Genomic DNA, 22,221 nt, shown 5'->3' with positions numbered 1-22,221 from the left:
AACCAGTCCGTTTATCAGTGTGAGAAGTGGGTAACCATTCCATTTATCTGGATTGGATCCTGGTACTTTTTCTGGTGATTCTACTTCTTAAAAACCAGCTCTGTACATAAGAAATTGAGCATTGAGGTAAAAGGTAAGCAGGCAATAGAGTCAATATACCATATGAAAGGCACAGTCTGGGAGTGGGAGGCCTGGCTTCGAATCCAGGCTTTGGTGCCAATGAATGGGGTAACTCTGGTGGTTGCAACAGTATAAGCAGCACAGCAGGGCAGCAGCTGTTGTGTACCTACCCTGAACTGGGCATTATCCGTATATTTCTTCTGTTCTCACAATAGCCTGCAGAGTAAGTGTTACTGTCTCCCCATCTGGACAGATGAGAGACCTGAAGCTTATCACTGGTAAATGGCAGAGCTAGAGTTTAAACCCATTGCTGCCATCTGAATCCAAAGCCTATGCTCATTGTAAAGACTGTGCTGCTTAAATTCTGTGCTGGCCTTCCTGGTTGTACAGCTTTCCTGGGCTCCTCCGTGAAGTTCAGTGTTAAGATTGGATAAACTCTAATTCACTTCTAGCTCATGGAATTTCTCAAATTCCTGCAAATAATTAAAAGTTGAAGGTGTATATATATTCATGCTATATATATATTAATGATATTTGAGCTTTAAGTGGAAGAAGAGAATTATGAAATTCAAGCTACAGAAACAGACATTGCTTGTTTTTGAGAATTCTTTCCCTTAAAACATTTTGGACACCTAATATCTGCCAGGTTGTGGGATAGATGATTAGAATACGGTGGTAACTTATATATTCGTTATTCTTTAAGATTTCATTCTTTGGTCAGGGAAATAAAGGAACAGGCACGTACATTGTGATGTAAGAACTAAGGTAATTAGGGTAAATCCAGGGTGTAATGGAAAAACAAGGGAGAGGCTTAAGTGTAGGACAGTCAGAGAAGTCTTAACAGTTTACATGTTGCTTTTAGATCTCATTTGATCGTCATAAAAATCCTATGAAATAGAGAAGGTTTTGTTATTGTATTTTATTTTTTATACCAGAAAACAAGCTAAGAGAGGTTCTTTGCCTTCACTCTTTATGCATTTATGGGACAGATATAACCAAATTTGAATTCCAGTTTTGTCAGGTGCTGGCTTTGTGCTATTGGCCAAGTGAAGTTAACAAATTCTTTATCTGAAATATATGAATAATATCTCCTTCAGAAGAGTATTGTGAAGTTTAAATGAAAAGCAAAATCCTACCATATTGCGTAACACGTGATATAATTGGCAATCAATATGTCAGTGACCTTCCCCAGGCCACCTGGCTGATAGCTAGAGGAGCTAGGAGTTATAGCGAGGCTCCTGACTCCAAATTCTATTTCTTGCTCCACTGTACCATCTCTTCTATAGGCATCTTGTCCCTAAGGACTATTAAAGCAGTGTCAGCAGTCATTGAGGTATCATTTTGTACCTGTTGATTTTTTTCTAACAAGAATGAACATTTTAATGTTTTATAAATGTAATCATTTTAATCTTTATCGCTAATAGTAAGTTATTTGCTTTTTGCCTTCTGAGTTCTATGTCAACTTTAACTTTAATATTTTGGATACTTTTTATTGTGACTAAGTTTGTATTTACTATTTTTACAGTAAATAATTACTTATTTTAAAGTGCTATAATTCTCCCTTAAATCCTCAAAAATATTAGTATGTAGTGAATTTGCCAATGGTATTACTGTTATTTTTGTGTTTTATTTTATCATGTTATTAAATTGGGCTAACAGTCTCATTTCCTTGTTTGAAAGGTCTTGCTTAAATCATCCGGACAAAAAAATTGTTGCCTACTCTTCAATGATTTTGTTTACATCCCTTAATCATGAAAGGATGAAAGAACTGGAAGAAAACCTCAATATTGCAATTGATGTCATAGATGCTTACCAAAAACATCCTGAATCAGAATGGCCGTAAGTATCTTGTTAGAATTTTGATTGCTTTAGGACATCCTGACAGATCACTTTCCTTGCAGAGGTTTTAAGTAAAAATTTGGACATTGTGATAATTGAACAATAAGTTAAAACTTAACGTATTGACAAAATTAGAAAAGGTTTTGAGCAGAATCTAGAGAACTTGTGAAAGAGGTGAATAAAGTGAGGCTTGAGTTGAGTCTTTAAGGACAAAGAGAATTCTTTAAGGTGGTGAGGAGCGGGAAAGACATTGTTGGTGTATGAAAAAACAGTGTGAAATGCCCCGGCACCTTTGGAGTGTACAGATCAGACTGTTGTGGCTGCAGAAGCTAGTTCATTAGATCAGAGGTTGATGTGAGCCTTGTGAGCATCTGTGCAGATGAGATAGTCACTGCCATTCAAATTGCCCCCCATACATAATGTACCGCCACCCTTCGTAGATAATGTATTATTTCTCTCTGATTGCTTTTAAGATTTTTCTTTGTCTTTTCAGAGGTTAATTATGGTATTGGCTTAGATTTCTTTGGGTTTACTCTTTTTGGGGTCTCCTCAACTTCTTGAATCAGTAGATTTATGTCTTTTACCAAGTTGGGGAAGTTAATTTGGGAAATTTTAGCTGTTATTTGTTTGAATACTTTTTTTCAGGCCCTTGTTCTCTCTCTACTTCTTCTGGGACTCCATGTTTTAGGCACACACATAGTCGAAGGCAGGGCCAAGGCTATGGCTCAACTGATGGGACTGTGAAAGTAATACAAATTACACCAATCTACTTTTAGCTTTAGACAGTTTGTTACTATATAGACAGAGAAAAGAAGAAGCCAAAGGGGCCAGCTCCTCCTGATCCTTGTCCCAGATACCACAAAGACCTGGATGATTAGGATATGAATTGTGAGGTACCCCATTCCTGAGGAGCCCTTCTTGGCTGTTAAAAGGCTTTATATGCTAAGAGGGGCAGGGCAGAAAGCTCTGTACCTCATTAGTGCAAAACTCATCAGAACCTGTCTCATGACAGCCTCCCTTGGGAGACAGAAGAGCAAGAAGGAGACAGCCTCAGAAGCCTCAGGCCTCCCATCTCGGGTTCCGGGAGGATCACAAGGTAGTCAGCAGGCAAGACTCAGATTAGCCGCTGTTCAAGCTCTGGCATGCATGGTATACATGGATATGTCCAAGGTCACCAGGGCGCTATGTGGAGCTGTTCCCCTAGACTCTGAAGATACAAGTGTCAGTCTTCTGTTGTTGTTTTGCAAGTCCCTGAAGCTCTCTTCAGTGTTGTGTGTGTTTTTTTTTTTCCTCCAGTCCATTTTCTCTCTTTGCCAGTACTACGGTGTCTTGATTACCGTAATTTTATAGTAAATTTTGAAATCAGGAAGTGTGAGTCTTCCAACTTTGTTCTTTTTCAGGTTTTTTTTCGTCATTGTTCTGGGTCCCTTGTGTTTCCATATTAATTTTAGGATCAACTTTTCCATTTGTTAATTTAAAAAAGCTGGAATTTTGATAAGAATTACATGAATCTGTAGACCAACTTGGGGGAATATTGCCATCTTACCTAGATTAAGTGTTCCAATCCATGAATAAAGGATATTCATCTATTTATTTAGGCCTTTTAAATTTTCTTCAGTTATGTTTTATAGTTTTTAGTCTATGAGTTTTGGATGTTGTTAGTTCAACTTATTCTAAGTATTTTATTCTTTTTGATGGTATTGCAAATGGAATCCTTTGATTTTTGGATTATTCATTGCTAATGTGTAGAAATACAACTGATTTTTGTATATTAATCTTGTATCCTGCAATCTTTCATGCTGAACTTATTTATAGTTTTAGTAGAGTTTTTTGTGTATGTGATTCTTAGGATTTTCTCTGTACAGGACCATGCCATTTGCAAGTAGATAATACTTTTTTCTTTCCAGTTGGGTTGCCTTTTCTTTCTTTTCCTTGCCTGGTTGCCCTGACTGGAAATTCCAATACAATGTTGAGTAGAATTGGTGAGAGCAGACATGTGTGTCCTGTTTAAGATCTTAGTGGGGAAGTGTTCAGTCTTTCAGTGTGGTGTTGCCTGTGGGGTTTTCATAGAAGGCCTTGCTCAGGATGATAAACTTTTCTTCTACTTCTGCTGATTTTCTTTTACTTGTTGAATGTTTTTATTATGAAAGTCTATTTCATCAAATACATTTTGTGTCTGTTGAGATAATCATATGGCTTGTGTCTTTTAGTCTATTAATACTTTGTCTAACAGTGATTTTTATACTTTAAATCAACTTTGGATTCCTGAGATAAATCCCACTTGTTCATAGTGTATAATCCTTTTTATATGTTGCTGGATTTGGTTTATATTTTGTTGGGGATTTTTGTGTGTATATTCATAAGGCATATTGGTTTGTAGTTTGTTTTCTTTTTGTGATTTCTTTTTCTGATTTCGGTATCAGGTAAATACTGACTTTACAGAAAGAGGTTTTGTTTTGTTTTGTTTTTGGAAGATTGTAAAGGATCAGTATTAATCTTTAAATATGTGGTAGAATTCACTGGTGAAGCCATCTGGTTTTGGACTTTTTACTATGGGGAGTGTTTTTGGTTACTAATTCAATCCCTACTTGTCTTGTTTTTTGTTGTTGTTGTTGTTGAAACAGAGTCTTACTCTGTTGCCCAGGCTGGAGTGCAGTGGCGTGATCTCGGCTCACTGCAACATCCACCTCTTGGGTTCAAGCAATTCTCTGACTCAGCCTCCTAAATAGCTGGGATTGCAGGTGCCTGCCACCACGCCCAGCTAATTTTTTTTTTTTTTTTTGTATTTTTAGTAGAGACGGGGTTTCACCATCTTGGCCAGGTTGGTATTGAACTCCTAAGCCCGTGATCCACCTGCCTCAGCCTCCCAAAGTGCTGGGATTACAGGCATGAGCCACCGTGCCCGGCCCCTACTTGTTACATACAGGTCTATTCAGATTGTTGATTTCTTGGGTTGGTTTTGGTAGTTTGTGTCTTTCTAGGAATTTGCCTGTTTGGTCTAGGGCAGGGGTCTTTAGTCTTCCGACCTGTGGACTAGTACCTGTCCATAGCCTGTTAGAAACAGGGCCACGCAGCACAAGGTAAGCAGCAGGTGAGCGAGCATTCCTGCCTGAGCTCCACCTCTTGTCAGATCATCAGCCACGCTCGATTCTCATAGGAGCACAAACCCTATTGTGAACTGTGCATGTGAGGGATCTAGGTCGCACACTCCTTATGAGAATCTGTTATAACTAATGCCTGATGACCTGAGGTAGAACAGTTTCATCCTGAAACCATCCCCCCCACCCCTGTCTATGGAAAAATTGTCTTTCATGAAACCAGTCCCTGGTGCCAAAAAGGTTGGGGACCACTGGTCTAGGCTATCTAATTTGTTGGCACAAATTGTTCATAGTAGTAGTAAACCCTTAGAATCTTTTTTATTTATGTAAGATTGGTAGGAATGTCCCCTCTTCATTACTGATTTTAGTAATTTGAGTCTTCTCTTTTTTCTTGTTCACTATAGCTAAAGGTTTGTTAGAGTTTTTGCTCTTTTCAGAGAGCCAACTTTTGGTTTTGTTGATTTTCTTTACTGTTATTCTCTATTTCATTTCTTTTTGCTGTAATCTTTATTATATTCTTTCTTCTGCTTGCTTTGGGTTTGGTTTGCTCTTTTTCTAGTTTCTCGAGATGGAAGGTTAGGTTCCTGACATGAGATCTTCCGTCTTTTTTTACTTTTCTACAAAGTTCCTGGTAAGAACTGCTTTAGCATCCCATAATTTAGTGTTCCATAAATTTTGGTGTTTGTGATTTTATTTTCATCTATTTCAAATTATAGTCTAATTTCCCTTATGACCTATTGGTTATTTGGGAGTTTGTTGTTTAATTTCCACATATTTGTGTATTTCCTAAATTTCCTTTTGTTATGGTTTTCTAATTTTATTTCATGTGGCCAGAGAACACACTTTATATGATTTCATTCTTTTTGACATTACTGAGGCATCTTTTATGGCCTGACATATGGTCTATCATAGAGAATGTTCCATGTAGACTTGAATGTGTATGCTGCTGGTTTTGGTGGCATGTTCTGTAGATATCTGTTGGGTCTGGTTGGCTAGATGGTTGATAGTGTTGTTTAAATCTTCTATTTCCTTGCTGATCTTCTGTTTTAGTTCTTTTCATTATTGAAAGTGAATTATCATCCATTTTCTCCTTCAGTTCTGTCAGTTTTTGCTTCCCTTATTTCCATGCTCTGTTAAGTACATACACACACGTTTATATTTATGATTGTTATACCTTTTTGATGCATTGACCCTTTCTCATTACAAAATTTATCACAAATTTTGTTGTTTATATTTTAATAATCTCCCGTTTTTAAAAAAATCTATTTTTAACATATGTTTTGCACATAGTAGTCAGTGTGTGATTAGGCCACAGATTTTCTCCAGGGAGTAAGCCTTGAGGCACCTGTAATCCCACTTGCATTCATAGGTGAGGTATGAGCTTTTTCAGTTTTGGCTTCTTTCAGTGTAATCTTTTATCATTCTGTTGAAATTATACCTAATTTTGAAATTATTTCTTTTTCTGAATATTCATTTGTATTTCAGTTAAAATTTGCAAACAGAGGTTGGTACATACAATAATATGATGTGTTGACTTAGAAAACTTCCCTTTGTATGCAATTGTAACATGACAGGATTGATCATTAGAGTCAGCTTACTTAGAGAAATTTTCTGTAGCTGAGTTCTGTTTTATTTGTTGAGTACCTTGGGTCTGTATTTTAATCATCTGCAGTTTTTTTTTTTTTTTTTTTTAGCAGCTTGGAATAAAGGGCAAAAGGTCATAAAGGGCAAAATATAAAATCTGTCAATAGCTCAAGTTAAAGTTATCAGAGACCACTACAAGGAATTCAGAAAGGAACAAAGGATGGATGTAGTAGTGGTTAAAAGATCACTTATGCAGTCCAGGTGCGGAATACTTTGATTTGTGTGAGAGGAACTCTACATTTGGTAACGAACAATGAGATCACAGGATATCCAGAGGCTTCCAACAAAATTGTTGTTTTTACTGTTAAATATAAACTCATCCCTGGAAATTGGAGAAAACCCACTTTCTGCCTTTTTTCTCCCCTACATTTTAGAAGATAGGTGGCAAATAGTACAAAACTAAATGGTCTCGGAATTCATGGTTTCATTATGTTTTCTTTTCTTCCCTTGCTTATTTCTTAGGAAAGGGCAAATGTGATTCCAATAACTTTGGGTTTTTTAATTTGAGTATTCTAGAGACACAGGAAAGTGTAGGCGAGAAAGTCTTTGGCACTAGTTGGTTTGAATTATTGCTATAATGTCTTTCTAAAAACGTCTGTTCTTTTGTTTGTAGGTGTGAAAGATGTTTTCATGCTCTTAGATAACCCTAGATGAATCCAAGGATTCTATTTTGGGTTCATCTAAATCTGAAAGTCCAGTAAATGTGCACTGGTAGGTCAGGTCAGTGAGTGCAGAATTACACGGTAGAAGAAGAGGTAGGACTACCTTGTGCTGATTCTGTGATGTGTTGGTTGCTTTGTCTGTGTAATCTCATTTTCACATTGCTGCCATCCTGTGAATTGTGTTTTGCTACTATGTACATATGAAAGTTAAGCAGCGTAAACCAGCTTGACCAAGGTCATACAACTAACATATAGCAGAGGCAGGATTGCAAGTGATGCTGAACTCGAGGGCCTGTCCCGTTTTTATTAATGCCGTGTCATGTATTATGAAAATGATCACTTTTCAGAGAGATGGTCTGCATTTCAAAGGTGAGGCATGAACTCTTTCAGTTTTAGCCTCTTTTGGTATAAACTTTTTGTTTTTGAGACAGAGTCTCACTTTGTTGCCCAGGCTGGAGTGCAGTGGTGTGATCTCGGCTCACTGCAACTTCTGCCTCCCGGGTTCAAGCGATTCTCCCGTCTCAGCCCCCTGAGTAGCCAGGAACAGAGGCGTCTGCCACTACTCCTGGCTAATTTTTTGTATTTTTAGTAGAGATGGGGTTTCATCATGTTATCCAGGCTAGTCTTGAACTGACCTCAGGTGATCTCCCTGCCTCGGTGTCCCAAAGTGCTGGGATTACAGGCATGAGCCCCCGCGCCCGGCCTAAACTTTTATTAATCCATTCAACTTTTACCCAGTTTCACTACAAAAATGAAGTTATAACTGGGAGTAAAGCATTCTTTTTTGTTAATATTTGGGTTATCTAGTTGATTTATTTTGTATTCTCTAGGGATGTGTCTTGCCTTATGCATGTACATTTTATTATCAGCTTAAGTATGACGCTATTAGGAAGATAAACATAATTGTCCATCCTTTTGCAGTCTGAATCTGTTGCTCCTCTTCTGTTCGCTCACAACAGCCATGCATTCCACTTTCATGGCACTTAGCACATTTAATTGTCCATTAGACTGTGAGCTCCCTGTAAGGCAGGATTTAGTGTTGTTTGTTATTGGATCCTTAACAAGATAATATCTGGCATATGATAAGCATTATTTTAGTTATGATTCCTCTGAATCTAAGTGACTGAAGTCCACTTCAGATGGTTTATGCACAGAAAGGAATTTATTGGCTTGTACAACTGGAAAATTCTAGGGTCACTGGGTGAAGGCACAGTGAATCCAGGGCTGAAAGATGTCATCAGTATCTGTCTCATCTTTGTCTCATTTTTCTCCTGTGCTGGCTTTGTTTTAAGGCACATTTCCTGCTTCCTGTGTTGGCTCCTGTTCTTGCCTGCTCAGGGTTGGCATGGCCCACGGCTGGTCCTCAGACCACTCTTCTCCGTTATTGCTCGTTCTCTGGGTGACCTCATCTCATACCACAGCTTTAAATACGTCTTCTAAATTGATGATTTCCACATTTATGTTTCTGGCCTTGACCTCTTGCTGAAGCTCCAGATTTACATATACAGCTTCCTATTATGTGCTTCTAATTGGCATCTGAAATATGTGAAGGCTGCATCCAAACTTTTGATTTTCCCCCAGCATAAAACCTGCTGTCGCTCTACCAGTGTTTATTGTTCAGTAACTGGCACCATCATTTACTCATTTGCTGAGGCCTGGAACCTGAGTCCTGATTTTCTTTCACTCTCACCCACTTATACTCACCAGTCCTATCTTCAAAATGTATTCCACATTCACCTACTTCATACCTCCTCTGCCATAGACATCTTTCATTGCTGCTGCCAGGACTTTCTCAGTCATCTTTCTGTCTCTCCTCTTGCCCTCTGAATCATCACACAGTAGCCAGAGTGACCTTTTAAAAATTACTGTAGCTCTTGTCACTCTTTGCTTAAATAAACCATTCAGTGCTTTCTTATTGCAACCTAGAAGCAAATCCAAAGTACTTGTCATGTCTTGGCTTCTGACTGACCACCTCATCTTATTTCTTACTACTTTTACTCCTGCTCATTAGTTCCATCTGGTTTTACTGTTTTTCTTTGAATATCCCGAGTTTGTTCTGTCCTGAATCTTTACACCCCTGTCTTTCTGCATGGAACCTTCCTTTAGATCTTTGAGTGGCTAGCTCTTTTAGGTCTCTGTTCAAATATCTATCATTTCGACTGAGAGACCTTCCCAGCACTTTATGTTCAGTAGTGTTTCCTGTAAACCCGTATCGCTTTACTCTCTTTTATTCATTTGTTTAAGAGCACTTACCACTGTCGAACATTATACAAATCTTATTTGCTTTCTTGTTTATTGTTGGTTGCTAGAATGTAGGACTAGCTCCATAAGGCCCTGGAGTTTGTCCTGGTCATCATTCTATCCAAATCACCTAGAATATGTGTTTACAAACTATGGCCCATGTTCTGAATCCAGCCCACTGCTTCTTTTTGTAAATATTTATCGGAACACAGCCAAGCTTGTTTATATATTGTCTAGGGCTGCTTTGATGCAATAGTGGCAGAGTTGAGTAGTTGTGATGGAGACCATTTGGCCTGCAAAGCCTAAAATGTTTACTATCTGGCCCTTTATGGAAAAGTTTGCCAACCCCATCCATTGAAGGGTTTTTGATAGTAATACTTGTCGAATAAGTCTAGTGATTGATGGCATTGTTGTCCTTCAGTCACTTTAGGCTTATCTGGTTCTCCTGAACCAGATGAGACTTTGGTGAGAGATCCCCAAAGGGTCTGTATCATTGTCCTCTAGAACTCTATACCGGCTTCTTCATTTTACGTCAGTAATCTATTCCTGAAAATCAGACATTCTGTGCAAAAAAGTGGCTAAGAGCCTACTTCCTTCTTAAAAATAGGGACATTATAAAATGTTACGTGTCTACCCAAAACCTCCGTCAATGTCTTAAAATAGAATCAAACTAGAATACTGTTCAGCAATAAAAAGGAACAACTGTTGGTACAAGCCATAACTTAGGACAATCTCACGGTAATTATAGCAGAGTAAAAAAACAAAAGCCAATGAATCCCCAAAGGTTAAATAATGTATCATTCCATTTACATGACATTCTTGAAATGACAAAATTATAGAAATGGAGAACAGATTAGTGGTTGTCAGGGATTGAGGAAGGATGCTTGAGTTATAGGTGGGTGTACCTATAAAGGGGTGCCAAACCATTCTGGATCTTACCTGTGAGAGGGGATCTGTGAACCCACATTATTAAATTACATAGAGCTAAAGACACGCTCACAGCTACTCATGAGTAAATGCACAAGTTAACCTGGGAAACCTGAGTAAGATCCGCATATTTTGTCACTGTCAGCATCTGGGTTGTCACATGCTATAGTTTTACAGATGTTACCATTGGGGAAAACTGGGTGAGGGTACACAGAGTTTCTCTTGTATTTTGTAAAACTTCGTGTGCATCTACAATGATCTCAAAATAAAAATGCTTAATTAAAAAAAAACCCAAACTTGGTAAAGCGCCTGTATATGTAACAGACTGTCATGTTAGGATGTATACTGCTTAAAACATTTCTTTCTGATTACCATAGAATTAGTATAGTTGTCAGCAGACAGTTGGCTTTGTATGCGGGAACACGGAGCCTCTTAATGCCACCATTATGCCAGAAGTGCTTCTTAAATGTCTGTACACAGTTCTGACTTTTTACCAACAGTGTATGGAATGCATCTTGTGATTTTGTATGTATGTGTATATCTTTTTGTGAAATGTTGTCTGGAATACTTTAGAATATAAAAAAAAGTTTCTCCTGTAAACATTGACTGGCAAGTGTATTGAGAAGTTTGGGAATTAGAAACAAAGAGGTAATAACCAGATGGATGTTTGTGAGGCATGCAAGTGTCTCTTTTTGGGTCGCATTGTCATCCCGGGGGCAATGCTGTTTGTTGGGGTGTGCAGTCGCATGCCCTCCCCTGGGGTCACAGGCTGTCAGGTTTGGGCTCATTCTTGAAGGAAAAAGCTGCCAGGTTTGGGCTCATTCTTGAAGGAAAAAGAATTCTTGTTTTCCAAAGAAGGAAAAAAGGGGATGCTGAACAGGGGAAAAAGTGGCAGATAGCCATAAGAACTGTCAGTGTTTGGCGAATGCATGTCCTTTTCATCATCTGCTTCTGCTTCAGGAGGTAAATATAGTTTAATTTCTCTGATTTTTGTTGGAGTTGAATTCTGATGCATTATCACTGGAAACAGGAGAAGCAGAATTCCTTGATACTGAAGGGTAGACAGCTTAGCCAGTGTCACTCTGCCAATAAGTGTTGGATTGAGACTCAAACCCAGCTCTTTCTGAGACCAAATTTGTGCTCTTAATCTTTACACCCACTGCCTCCCTTAGAGGACGACACTAAAGGAAGGGTGGCTGGGATGTGCATGTGTGTAATGCGTTTTCCCCACTGCCTGGCACATGTAGATTCAGAAAATCTATTTATATATTTTTCAGATTATAACTCATTTTCTTCTAGCAGAGGATGCATCGCCATTGAATCAGTGGACTGATATTTTTCTAATTTAATGCAACTCACATTTAACCCATTGGAAATGTTACTTAACTGTTTAACAGGAGAAGGGAGGTTATTTTCTGGAGCAGCTTTGCAAGCTTTGTCCAAATTGCTGTGTTAAGCAACTGTGGGTTACAGTAACCAGATCTTACAACAAAGGAGAGTGGCATTTATTTTCCATAGCACATTTAAATCAAAATTTGTTTATGAGGTATAAAAACATTTTCTAGGTTTCTGAACTGAATGAAATCTATTTTACTCATGTTGAGTATAGCATCGCCTTTGTATGCATGTATGGATATGGATAATGAATGACTTTCATTAAAAAAAAATTTCCCTGAACCCCCCTGCCTTTAGGACTGTCTCTGTTTACCAGTGAGGAGTTTGCCTTTCATCGTCTGTTGGTTCTGCCTGCAACTGTTCACATACTTTAAAATCAGTAATAAATGAGAAAGATTGAGAGAAAGAAAAAGATGAGAGGAGAGACCTTCATGCAATTTGTTTTTTAGCAAGTGTGGAGAATGATGTAAAGTGTAGTTAGTGCTTTGGCATCAACAATGTGATTTGTGAATGTTAGCTTTTTCGGTAATGACATTTAAATGATGAATTTCAAGATTAAACTGAAGAGTTCCTTAGGAGAACTTAGCTGAGTTCTCCTACATGACCGTTCCTTGTCCTTGAAGCCTGAGGAGCCAGGTTCATCTGAATGGTGCTTCCACCAAGATATAGAAATACTGTCACTCTTTAGCAGAATGGTTATTCTAAGTGTGAGCTTACTTTGCCTGTATGTATTTCTTACATTACATACTGAATTTTTTGATAGACAACATGTGGTTCAAGTATCAAAATGCATAGTTTCCCCCCAGCCATCTACCTAGTTCCTCCAACCACATCCCCTAGTTCTCCCCACACTATTGGGCTTTTTGGTTTTTTCACTAAATAGTGCATTTCTGAGATTTTTCCATATTCCTGTATAAAGACCTTCCTCAATTTAAGATCTTTCATTGTATGAATGTACCAGGATTTATTTCATCAGTCTCCTCTCGATGGGCATTCCGATTGTTTCCATTTTTTCATGACTAGTAAGTACTGCCATGAGTAGCCTTGGTTGCACATGTCATATTGCATGTGGACAAGTATGATTGTAGAATAAATTCATAAGTGCAATTATTGGGTCAAAAGGAATGTGCTGTTACAATTTTAACAAACCAGGTTATCCTTCATAGCTGTTGTGCCAGTGTCAACTCCCCTGTCCCACATCATTGCTAATATTGTTAGCAAGGGTTGGATTTGCCAGTTCTGCCAAAGTGTAAACTGACCTTCTTGCACAGTTTTATTTTGTATTTTTCTTACGAGTTGGAGAACCTTTTTTTTCCTTTATGTGTATTCTAATTTTCTTTACCTATTTTTCTCTTGGGATGTTGATCTTTATCAGTGTATAGGAGTATTTTCTAGATTAGGGATACCACCCTTCATATAAAATAAAATACTTATATTTTTCTGTTTTTGTATTTTGACTTTGTTTGTGGTACTTTATGTTTTAGTTTTTTGAGACGGAGTCTCTGTCACTCAGGCTGGAGTGCAGTGGTGCAATCATGGCTCACTGAAGCCTCAATCTCCCAGACTCAAGTGATCTTCCCACCTCAGCCCACTGAGAAGCTGGGATCACAGGCGCATACCACCACACCTGGCTGATTTATTTTTTATTTTGTAGAGATGGGGTCTCACTATGTTGCTCAGGCTGGTCTTGAAGTCCTGACCTTAAGCAATCCTTCTACCTTGACCTCCCAAAGTACTGGGAATACAGGCGTGAGCCACTGTGTCCAGCCATGTGGTACTTTTTTATGTAAAAGTTTTTGATTTTTTTAGTAGATGAATTTATCAGTCTTTTAAGAAAATGTGTTCCAGAGTTTTGATAATAGCTGTAAAGGCCTTTCCTCTACCAAGGCTTTCCTCTAGTATATAATTTCAATTTATTATTTAAGTATTTGATTTACTTGGAATTTATGTTGGTTTAAATGTTGCAGTGTGGATTCACTCTCATTTTTGTTTCAGATGATGCTGGTGGTCCCAGCAACAGAGCACTGTCATGGCTGAGACCTGTCTCCCCTTTTCCTCCGTCCTTGCCCTAATCCCTGTACCCTTACTACTCCATCCATGGACAACTTTTTTACTTCAACTTTTGCTTCCTAAACACACATTCCAGCATGCAGAACTTAGTCCTTCCTTTACTATGTCTCAGTTCTACTATTTTAAGTCCTTAAGGATTTTGTAAACATATTGATCAAATCACATTTATTGAGCATTTATTAGGAGTTTTTTGGTTTTTCAAGAAGAAAATTTCCAAAGTGAAGCAGACCCAGTCTGTTTCCCACTGTTTAAGAACTGTTTATATGTATCGTCTGATTTTATGTTGTTTGAGGTAGAGGGTAAATTGTTATTCCAGTATGCCCAGAAGCAGAAGCGATAGTTGGAGATTTTAACACCTGCTTTTCAGCCATGGGCAGAACTCATAGACAAATATCAGTATAGACTGATGTTTTATACATTATATAAACATGACGATATGGATCAAGCTTTTCCAACCTGCAGGCCGCATGCGGCCCAGGATGGCTTTGAATGCGGCCCAACACACATTCGTGAACTTTCTTATAACATGAGTTGTTTTTGTTATTTTGTTGTTGTTGTTAAGCTCATCAGCTATTGTTAGTGTTAGCGTATTTTATCTGTGCCCCAAGATAGTTCTTCTTCTTCCAGCATGGTCCAGGGAAGCCAAAAGATTGGACACCCCTGATACAGATGATCTCGGTAGTACTGTCGTAGGTAGCCACCTTCACCTGAGTGATATTTATAGACCTTCCCTCAGCACTTCCAAACTCCACTTTCTTTGCACCTGCATGTGTCATGTTCACCAAGTTAGACCATAGGTTGGGCTGTAGAAAAGTCTCAGTAAATGTGTAAGGGATTGAAATCATAGAGTACATTCTCTTGCACATAAGGTGATTTCTAGAAAAATTCCAAACTTTTGGAAATTAACACATCTGATTGATTTGTCAAAGAAGAAATCACAGGCAAATTAGAAAATATTTTGAACTGAAGTATCAAGTTTTGTGGGATAAAGCAAAAGCAGCCAAGTGTGGTGGCTCATGCCTGTAATCCCAGCACTTTGGGAGTCTGAGAAGGGAGGATAGCTTGAGGCCAGGAGTTCAAGACCAGTCAGGGCAACATAGTAAGGCATTGTCTCTACCAAAAAAATAAAAATAAAAAAAGCTGGGTATAGTGGCACATGTGTGTGGTCTTATCTACTTGGGAGACTGAGGTGGGAGAATTATTTGAACATAGAAGTTTGAGGGTGCAGTGAGCTATGGTCGCACAACTGCACTCCAGCTAGGGTGACTGAGCGAGACCCCGTGTCTTAAAAAGACAACAAAAATGAAAGCAGCGCTTAGAAGAGACTTTATTGCTTTGAATGCTTCCAATTTTTTTTTTTTTTTTTTTTGAGACAGAGTCTTGCCCTGTCGCCCATGCTGGAGTGCATGGAGTGCAGTGGCACGATCTTGGCTCACTGCAACCTCTGCCTCCTGCGTTCAAGAGATTCTCATACCTCAGCCTCCTGAGTAGCTGGGATTACAGGCATGCACTACCACGTCCAACCTATTTTTTGTGTGTTTTTGGTAGAGATGGGGTTTCACTATGCTATGTTGGCCAGGCTGGTCTCAAACTCTTGGCCTCAAGTAATCCACCCACCTCATTCTCCCAAATACTAGGATTACAAGGTGTGAGCCACCAGCCTTGAATGTTTCTGTTAATAAAGATTTGAAATCAGTGACCCACAGTTCTACTTTTAGAGGATAGAAAAAGAAGAGCATAGTAAGTCCTGAATAAGTAAGAAAGAAGGAAATAAAAGATGAAAGCAGAAATCAATGAAACGTAAGACAAAAACAGTAGAAAAAATTCGCAGAGGCAAAAGTTGATCTTTGACCAACAAAATTGTTCAAGAATAAAGAAAGAGAGCAGTAATTACCAACATTATGAAAGAATGTGTAGTTATCACATCAATCTTCAATAAACTCAAACCTTAGTTGAGGCAACTTTCTTCACCTGAGACACTCTGAAGACCCACGCTTTTGGGTCCTGATTTCCTTATGAAGCCGTAATAGTATTTTATTACTTATAGCTCCCCCAACACACTGCTGTTCTTTCCTTCTTGCTGTTTTTCTAAGTCCTTTCTTCCACCTCTAATTTAAATGCTGTCTTCTTTTCCTTCTTCTAGGGATTGCCAAAATACCTCCTCTAGCCTCTTTGATCTTCTTGCCCCCTGTCCATCACCGCCTCTTGCCCCCAGCCTGTTGGTTAGATACATTTGTTTCTATTATATAATCCTTAATGTGTGTCTGTCAGCACTTAACATGTTCTTCTGTAAATTATCTGTTGAAATATGGGTCTTTATTGTTTGGAGAATATATTTGGAACTATGGCTTTGGACTTGGAATATTGTGTTTTGATATTCCTATGGGGAAATGCTTTGAATTCTAAGTACTTGAATTATGAATGAGCTTTAAGATCTCAGTTTAGTCTGTGTATCCAGCTTGGAATGCATGGATTTCTATTGACCTGCCCAGATTGATAGGAATACTGTTTGAGAATTCCAAATATTATCCGTTATTGTTAGGAATATTTTACATCAGAGTGTTGATCAGCTGTTTTAAATGCTGTAGAGGAAATAGAGTATGTATTTGAATTTTGCTTTTATGTGAAATGACAATGTATTGTAGTAGTTAATATGCTTTGTTTGGTTATCAGACTGAATATAGTTTTATTGTATTGTATTTGTGAAGTGATTAAACTATGTGTCAGTATATTTAATGCTTACAGTCAATTTTTATTACTATAACCTGGTTATAAACAGTATATTCCTTAGTTCTTAAGTCTTTTCCTCAGATGCCTTCTGGTAAATATAATTCAGAATTAATTAATAATACTGTTGAATCTTTTCAGTTGTCACAGGGATGCTTTGAAGAACTATGCCTATAATCTTTGCCTTGGGGTTTCCCTAAGTTGATCTCTAAGTTTAGATGAGTGCATTGCTTGACAATGAGGATGTTTTCTTGGTAACCTGAGAATTCTTAAAGAGTGAATAATCAAGCCAGTAGTGGAAGTGTGACAAGTTTTTCTCTGGTTCATTATAGCAGTTAGCTTCTGACTAAAACAATTCAGTGTGTTTTTTGTTTATACCTGATCTTGTTACTAAATGAAGAATTTTTCTTTCTCAACTTAGATAAAAGCTATAGTAGCCCGTGTCTTCCTGTTGAATCAATTTAAATTATTTCAATAAAGCTTTCGGAAGTAAAATTGGAGAAAAATATTTTTAGGATTTTTTTTTCCTTTTAGCTGCTAATAGATTAATAGTATGTGAACCTTTTAAAACATTTAAGATTACAGCAAATCAAAAATTCACTGAAAAGAAATGCTTTTGTGTGTAAGCTGTGCTTATAAAGTAGATAAGGGCATGTCATGTCTCTCTTACTTTGTTTCAAGTAACTAAACTTTCCTCCTCTTTTTTCCCTAGGGTCTTGATTATTACAGACCTCTTTCTGAAAAGCCCGGAATTGGTACAAGCCATGTTTCCCAAACTGAACAATCAAGAAAGGTAACCCCCCAGCCAGCATGATTTTCAGTATTTAGCATTCCATATAGGGTATTCTGTGCACGTGACTGAAAAGCTGTGTGGTTTCTGAGTTGGCACAGAATCTCTAAATGCATGTTTCTCTGTTGGTAATGGTTTTAAATTGGTTGGTTAACATTACAGCTTAGCCACAATAGGCAGTGATTTATGGAGGGTAGCAGGATCCAGGTTGGTGCCATTATTCAGTAAAGGCATATTAAGAAAAACGTTAAGAACAAAATCTTATGCATGTGCCTGGATTTTAGAATAGTAATTTATGTAGCTGTGTATTACAGTTGAATATTTGAGGTATACTCATTTGTTTAGGTCATGGGTGTTATTATTTGTGATACACTCTGCTAGGTTTGTAGGCTTCCGATGGATAATTCGGACTAAAATAAAATTGACACCTGTCCGCAATGTTACAGTTAATGTAGTAGGAAAAGCAGTGACCTAGGAGTTCTAAGACACTGGCCCTGTGCCTTGCTATGATTATAGTTCTTCATGTGACCTTGTTGGGATTCAGTTTCGTGTGTGTGTATGTGTGTGTGTGTGTGTGTGTATTTTTTTTCCCTAAACCTCTATGGTAAGGTACAAGGCATTCAGTTTCTTGACCTGTAAATTAAGGGGATTGAATATGTGATTTGCAGTACACTTTTCATTTCAGTAGCATATGTTTTTCCTAACCTTATTAGAAATGTTGCCTTAGGAAAATAACAAAATATATTCAGAAACTACAGATCTAATGATGAAAATTTCTTAAAGTTGTTAATCTTTTGATTGTAGTCACGAGTTTTAGTGGTTTTGGACTTTTTACTTATTTAGGTTTCAGTAGTTAAGCTTTGTGTACTTTTTGTAGTCTTTTATTAATTAGGTCATTTTTCTTCTTTAATATCTTTAACAAAAAGGAAAAGCTTATGCTTTTAAAGTCATATGAAATACCAGGTTTATAAGTCCAATTCCAGTGCTTCTTTCCCTGTATGTATACCCCCATTACAGATAGAGAAGTATTTGTAGTTTTTTGACCTAAAAGAAATAATACGATATACAGTGCTAAAAATTAGTAAGTTTTTTTGCAGTAAGGAACACCTGAATACAAGAAGAATGCACAGTTTAATTGTATTTTTAATATTCAAGCTGATATTTTCCATAGTCTATCTAAATTATCTATTTTTAAATGATTTATTACATAACTACATGGGAATGGTAGACTAAAAATGTTCTATTTTTATTGATAAAGTTGTATCAGGTGCATCCTTACTTCATTCAAGGTTCTGCTCAGTTGCCACCTCCCCTTGTCCTTGCTTTATTTTTCTTCTGGAGGAGATGAGCTGTCATTTCATCGCATCATTCATTCATCGTGTTATGTCACATACCTGCTTGTTGCTGTAGCACATTTCCATTAGATTGTTGGCGCCCTGAGTGCGAGGATTCATCCCTCCTTATTCTTCATTCCACATTTCCAGTCAGTGGTTGGCACATAGCGGGTGCTCAAAAAGAAAAAAAAAGTGTTTCAGTGAAAGCATGAGTGAATGAATGAATGTTCTTACTCAGTAAAGTGTTCAGCTAGTATACTGATTAATGTAATATTATCTAGTAAGTTGGAAACCTCAAGGTTAAACTCACCTTCTCCACTTTACCTTTTCAGTTCATACTGGTCAGTAAACCTTATCAGTTATATCATCCCAAAGTCTTATGTATTTATTCTCTTTTTTGTCACAGCCCTAGTTTACCCTATGGAATCTTTGACTAGATTTTGACGATAGCCTTTGTCAAAAAATTGTGGTAAATCACACATAATATAAAGTTTACTATTGTAACCATTTCTTTTTTTTTTTTTCTGGAAAAGGTATAAGACAGGGTCTTGCTGTGTGTTGCCCCGACTAGAGTGCAGTGGCTGCTCACAAGTGTGATCATGGTGCACTACAGCTTCAAACTCCTGGCCTCAAACAGTCCTCCCACCTCAGCCTCCCCAGTAGCTGGGAGTACAGGTGTGGGTCTCCATGCCAGACTACCATTGTAACCATTTTTTAATGTATAGTGCAATAGTGTTAAGTATGTTCACATTGTTGTGCAGCCAACCTCTAGAACTTTTTCATTTTGTATGTCAGAAACTCGGTACTGATTAACAATAAACTACAATGAGATACCACTTGATACCCATTAGGATGGCTACTATCAACAAACTGAAAAGAAGAAGTTTGGGCAAGGATATGGAGAAATTGGAACCCTTGTGCACTGTTTATTTCCCACTGGTGGGAATGTAAATGATGCATCCACTGTCTTAATCTGTTTTCTGCTGCCATAACAGAGTACCGGAGAGTGGCTAATTTATAAAGAAAAGAAATGTATTTCTAACAGTCTGAGGCTGGGAAGTCCAAGAACATGGCACTAGCATTTGATGAGGGCTTTCTTGCTGTGTTATCCCATGGTGGGACATGAGAGGGCAAGTGAGTGCATGTGAACATTACAGAGACACAGTCCCTGTCCTCACTGTGAGAGTAATAACCATGCATTTTTATGTACAACAGTGAAAGTGCTGTGTAAATTCTTAAGCTTTTTTCTTGTGCTAGTTCTTTTCATTGTTGTCAAAATTAGTGGACTTCTTCACCCAGAGGCTGGTAGTCTATTTGTGCAGATTACTTGGTGGGGACATTTTGGATATAGACTCTTACCAATTCACATGACATGTTTCAGCAAAAATGAGAGCCTACATTTACATACTTGTCTGGTCTCCTTTCCAGGTGAATTGGAGTGAATATTAACAAATTGGACTAGCTGGTCATGGTAAACAGCTTGTGTAGTTTTCAGGTTTATAATGTGTATGTACAGCATTGTAGTTAAGGACAGATGCTAGTGCTGCCACTTACTACTTTGGATAGGTTAATGAGGGTAGTAATAGTAGCTACCCCATGAAATTGTTGTGACAACTGATTGAAATATGTATAAAACTCTCGGTGCCTTGCCTGGCATGTAATGATCACCCCTATAAACGTGTTGCAGGATAATTGACTTTGGCATCAGAAAGAGTTCAAATACCACCTCAGTACGTCTGTAACCCAGGGCAAATACCTTAATCTATAACGTGAGCTATTGCTATTTCTGCTTCCATGCTATTACTACTGTTACTGCAACTACAAGTATGACAACTACTGCTTCTATGCTGATGACCTTGCCGTTTTCTCTAGGTAGCATCACTGTTATGTGTAGAAGGCACCACGTAGCCCTTGTCACTTAATCCTCACAAATGCTGTGAAATAGGTATTATTCTTGACATTTTCCAAATTGGAGTTCTGAGGCCTATGGTTCCAGCTACTTGGAGGCTGAGCCAGGAGAATCACTTTAACCCGGGAGGTGGAGGTTGCAGTGTGCTGAGATTGCTCCACTGCACTCCAGCCTGGGCAACAGAGCGAGACTTTGTCACATGAAAAACAAACAAACAAAAAACAGCAATCATAATTTTAAGGCAGACTATGTAAGTACTGTATTTAATCAGGAGAGACTTAGAAATAGAATGCTAACAACAGCCAGTGATTGAGAGACAAAATTATGGCAGCATGGCTCTGCTTGGAGGGGTGTGTCTGGTGAAGTCAAAGCAGCCTGAGTGATGATTTCTGGGTTAAGGGAGCAAGACTTTCACACCAATGTGTAATAATTCTAGACAGCTAGCCTCTAACCCCTCTAGCTGGGTCTTTCCTACTTTTGCATCCTTCACACCACAGTGAATAAGTCAATGAGTAACTAGCATTTGTTAGACCACTTGTATTCTTTTATATTTTCAAGGAAGAGATAGAGGGTTGGGTGGAGTGTGGTGGGGGGACCCATATGCCAGACCAAAGAGCTTTTAGACTCATTCCTTAACAGTGGGAACCATTAGAAGGTTTAAATGGCAGATGACTTAATGTAAGTAGGATCATTTAATGAAGGATAGTCTATTCTGAGGTGATATTCAAACTTAGTTTGTACTTTTATATTTTAAAGATTCATTTCTGACTTTGCCCCCTTCTTTCCTTTGAAATCACTCAGTATCCACATTGTTAGCTCTCTCATCTTATAACGATATAGTAAAGCTGCATTATATAGGCGGCATCTACTGGGCCAGGGAGAAGTTGAGCCAGAGGAGGCTGGCCTGTGTGTCATTGTGTAAGGAAGGCAGCGTGTGCTTCCACTTCCCTTTAGCACTTGCAGATCTCCCTGCACTTCATCCACTTGGACACCGGAGTCTCCTGTTGCTGCTGAACAACTTGGATTTCCACCACCTGGGGGCCCACCCTTCCTAGCCTCACTCAGGACTGCCTGTTTGGGATCTGCCCCTAATTCAGGATCTGTACTATTGTTTGGTTCTTTTCTTCAGTTGTAACCCATCTGTTTTCTTTCTAATTTCTCCACATCACTATCTGTGGATACCTTAACACTCACAAATCTGATACAATTATTTTCTTCTATTTCATTACCTATTCAAGTAATAGTGAACTAGGTGCCAAATTCCCTGAAGCCAGGGATCCTGACTTCTTATACTTAGCAATAACTGCTACATTATGTAATCCAATTTAAAAGGAATATATTTAGAGCAGGCATTTGGGCCACACGGAATAGGTGGCCTCTTTCGTTGCATTCCTTGAAAATCGTGTGTGTGTGTGGGTGTGTATATATATGTGTATATATATGTAGACAGATCTACTTGTGATAG

The 22,221-nt window shown here is 38.2% G+C and overlaps 1 protein-coding gene across 2 annotated transcripts in view; it reads left to right on the top strand.

Moving 5' to 3' along the window:
* Positions 1 to 22,221, top strand: part of ATXN10 (ataxin 10) — a 176,068-nt gene that overhangs the window by 29,873 nt on the left and 123,974 nt on the right. For both annotated transcript variants that reach the window (XM_025398303.1, XM_025398304.1), the window contains 2 exons: positions 1,801 to 1,959; positions 17,436 to 17,516. In XM_025398303.1, coding sequence (XP_025254088.1) covers positions 1,801 to 1,959; positions 17,436 to 17,516 — 240 coding nt within the window. The remainder of the gene's footprint in view (positions 1 to 1,800; positions 1,960 to 17,435; positions 17,517 to 22,221) is intronic.

This window comes from Theropithecus gelada, chromosome 10 (assembly GCF_003255815.1).
Source record: "Theropithecus gelada isolate Dixy chromosome 10, Tgel_1.0, whole genome shotgun sequence".
In the NCBI taxonomy this organism is placed as follows: Eukaryota; Metazoa; Chordata; class Mammalia; order Primates; family Cercopithecidae; genus Theropithecus; species Theropithecus gelada.
The sequence above is the reverse complement of the archived record's forward strand: the minus strand, read 5'-3'. Positions and strand labels throughout refer to the sequence as shown.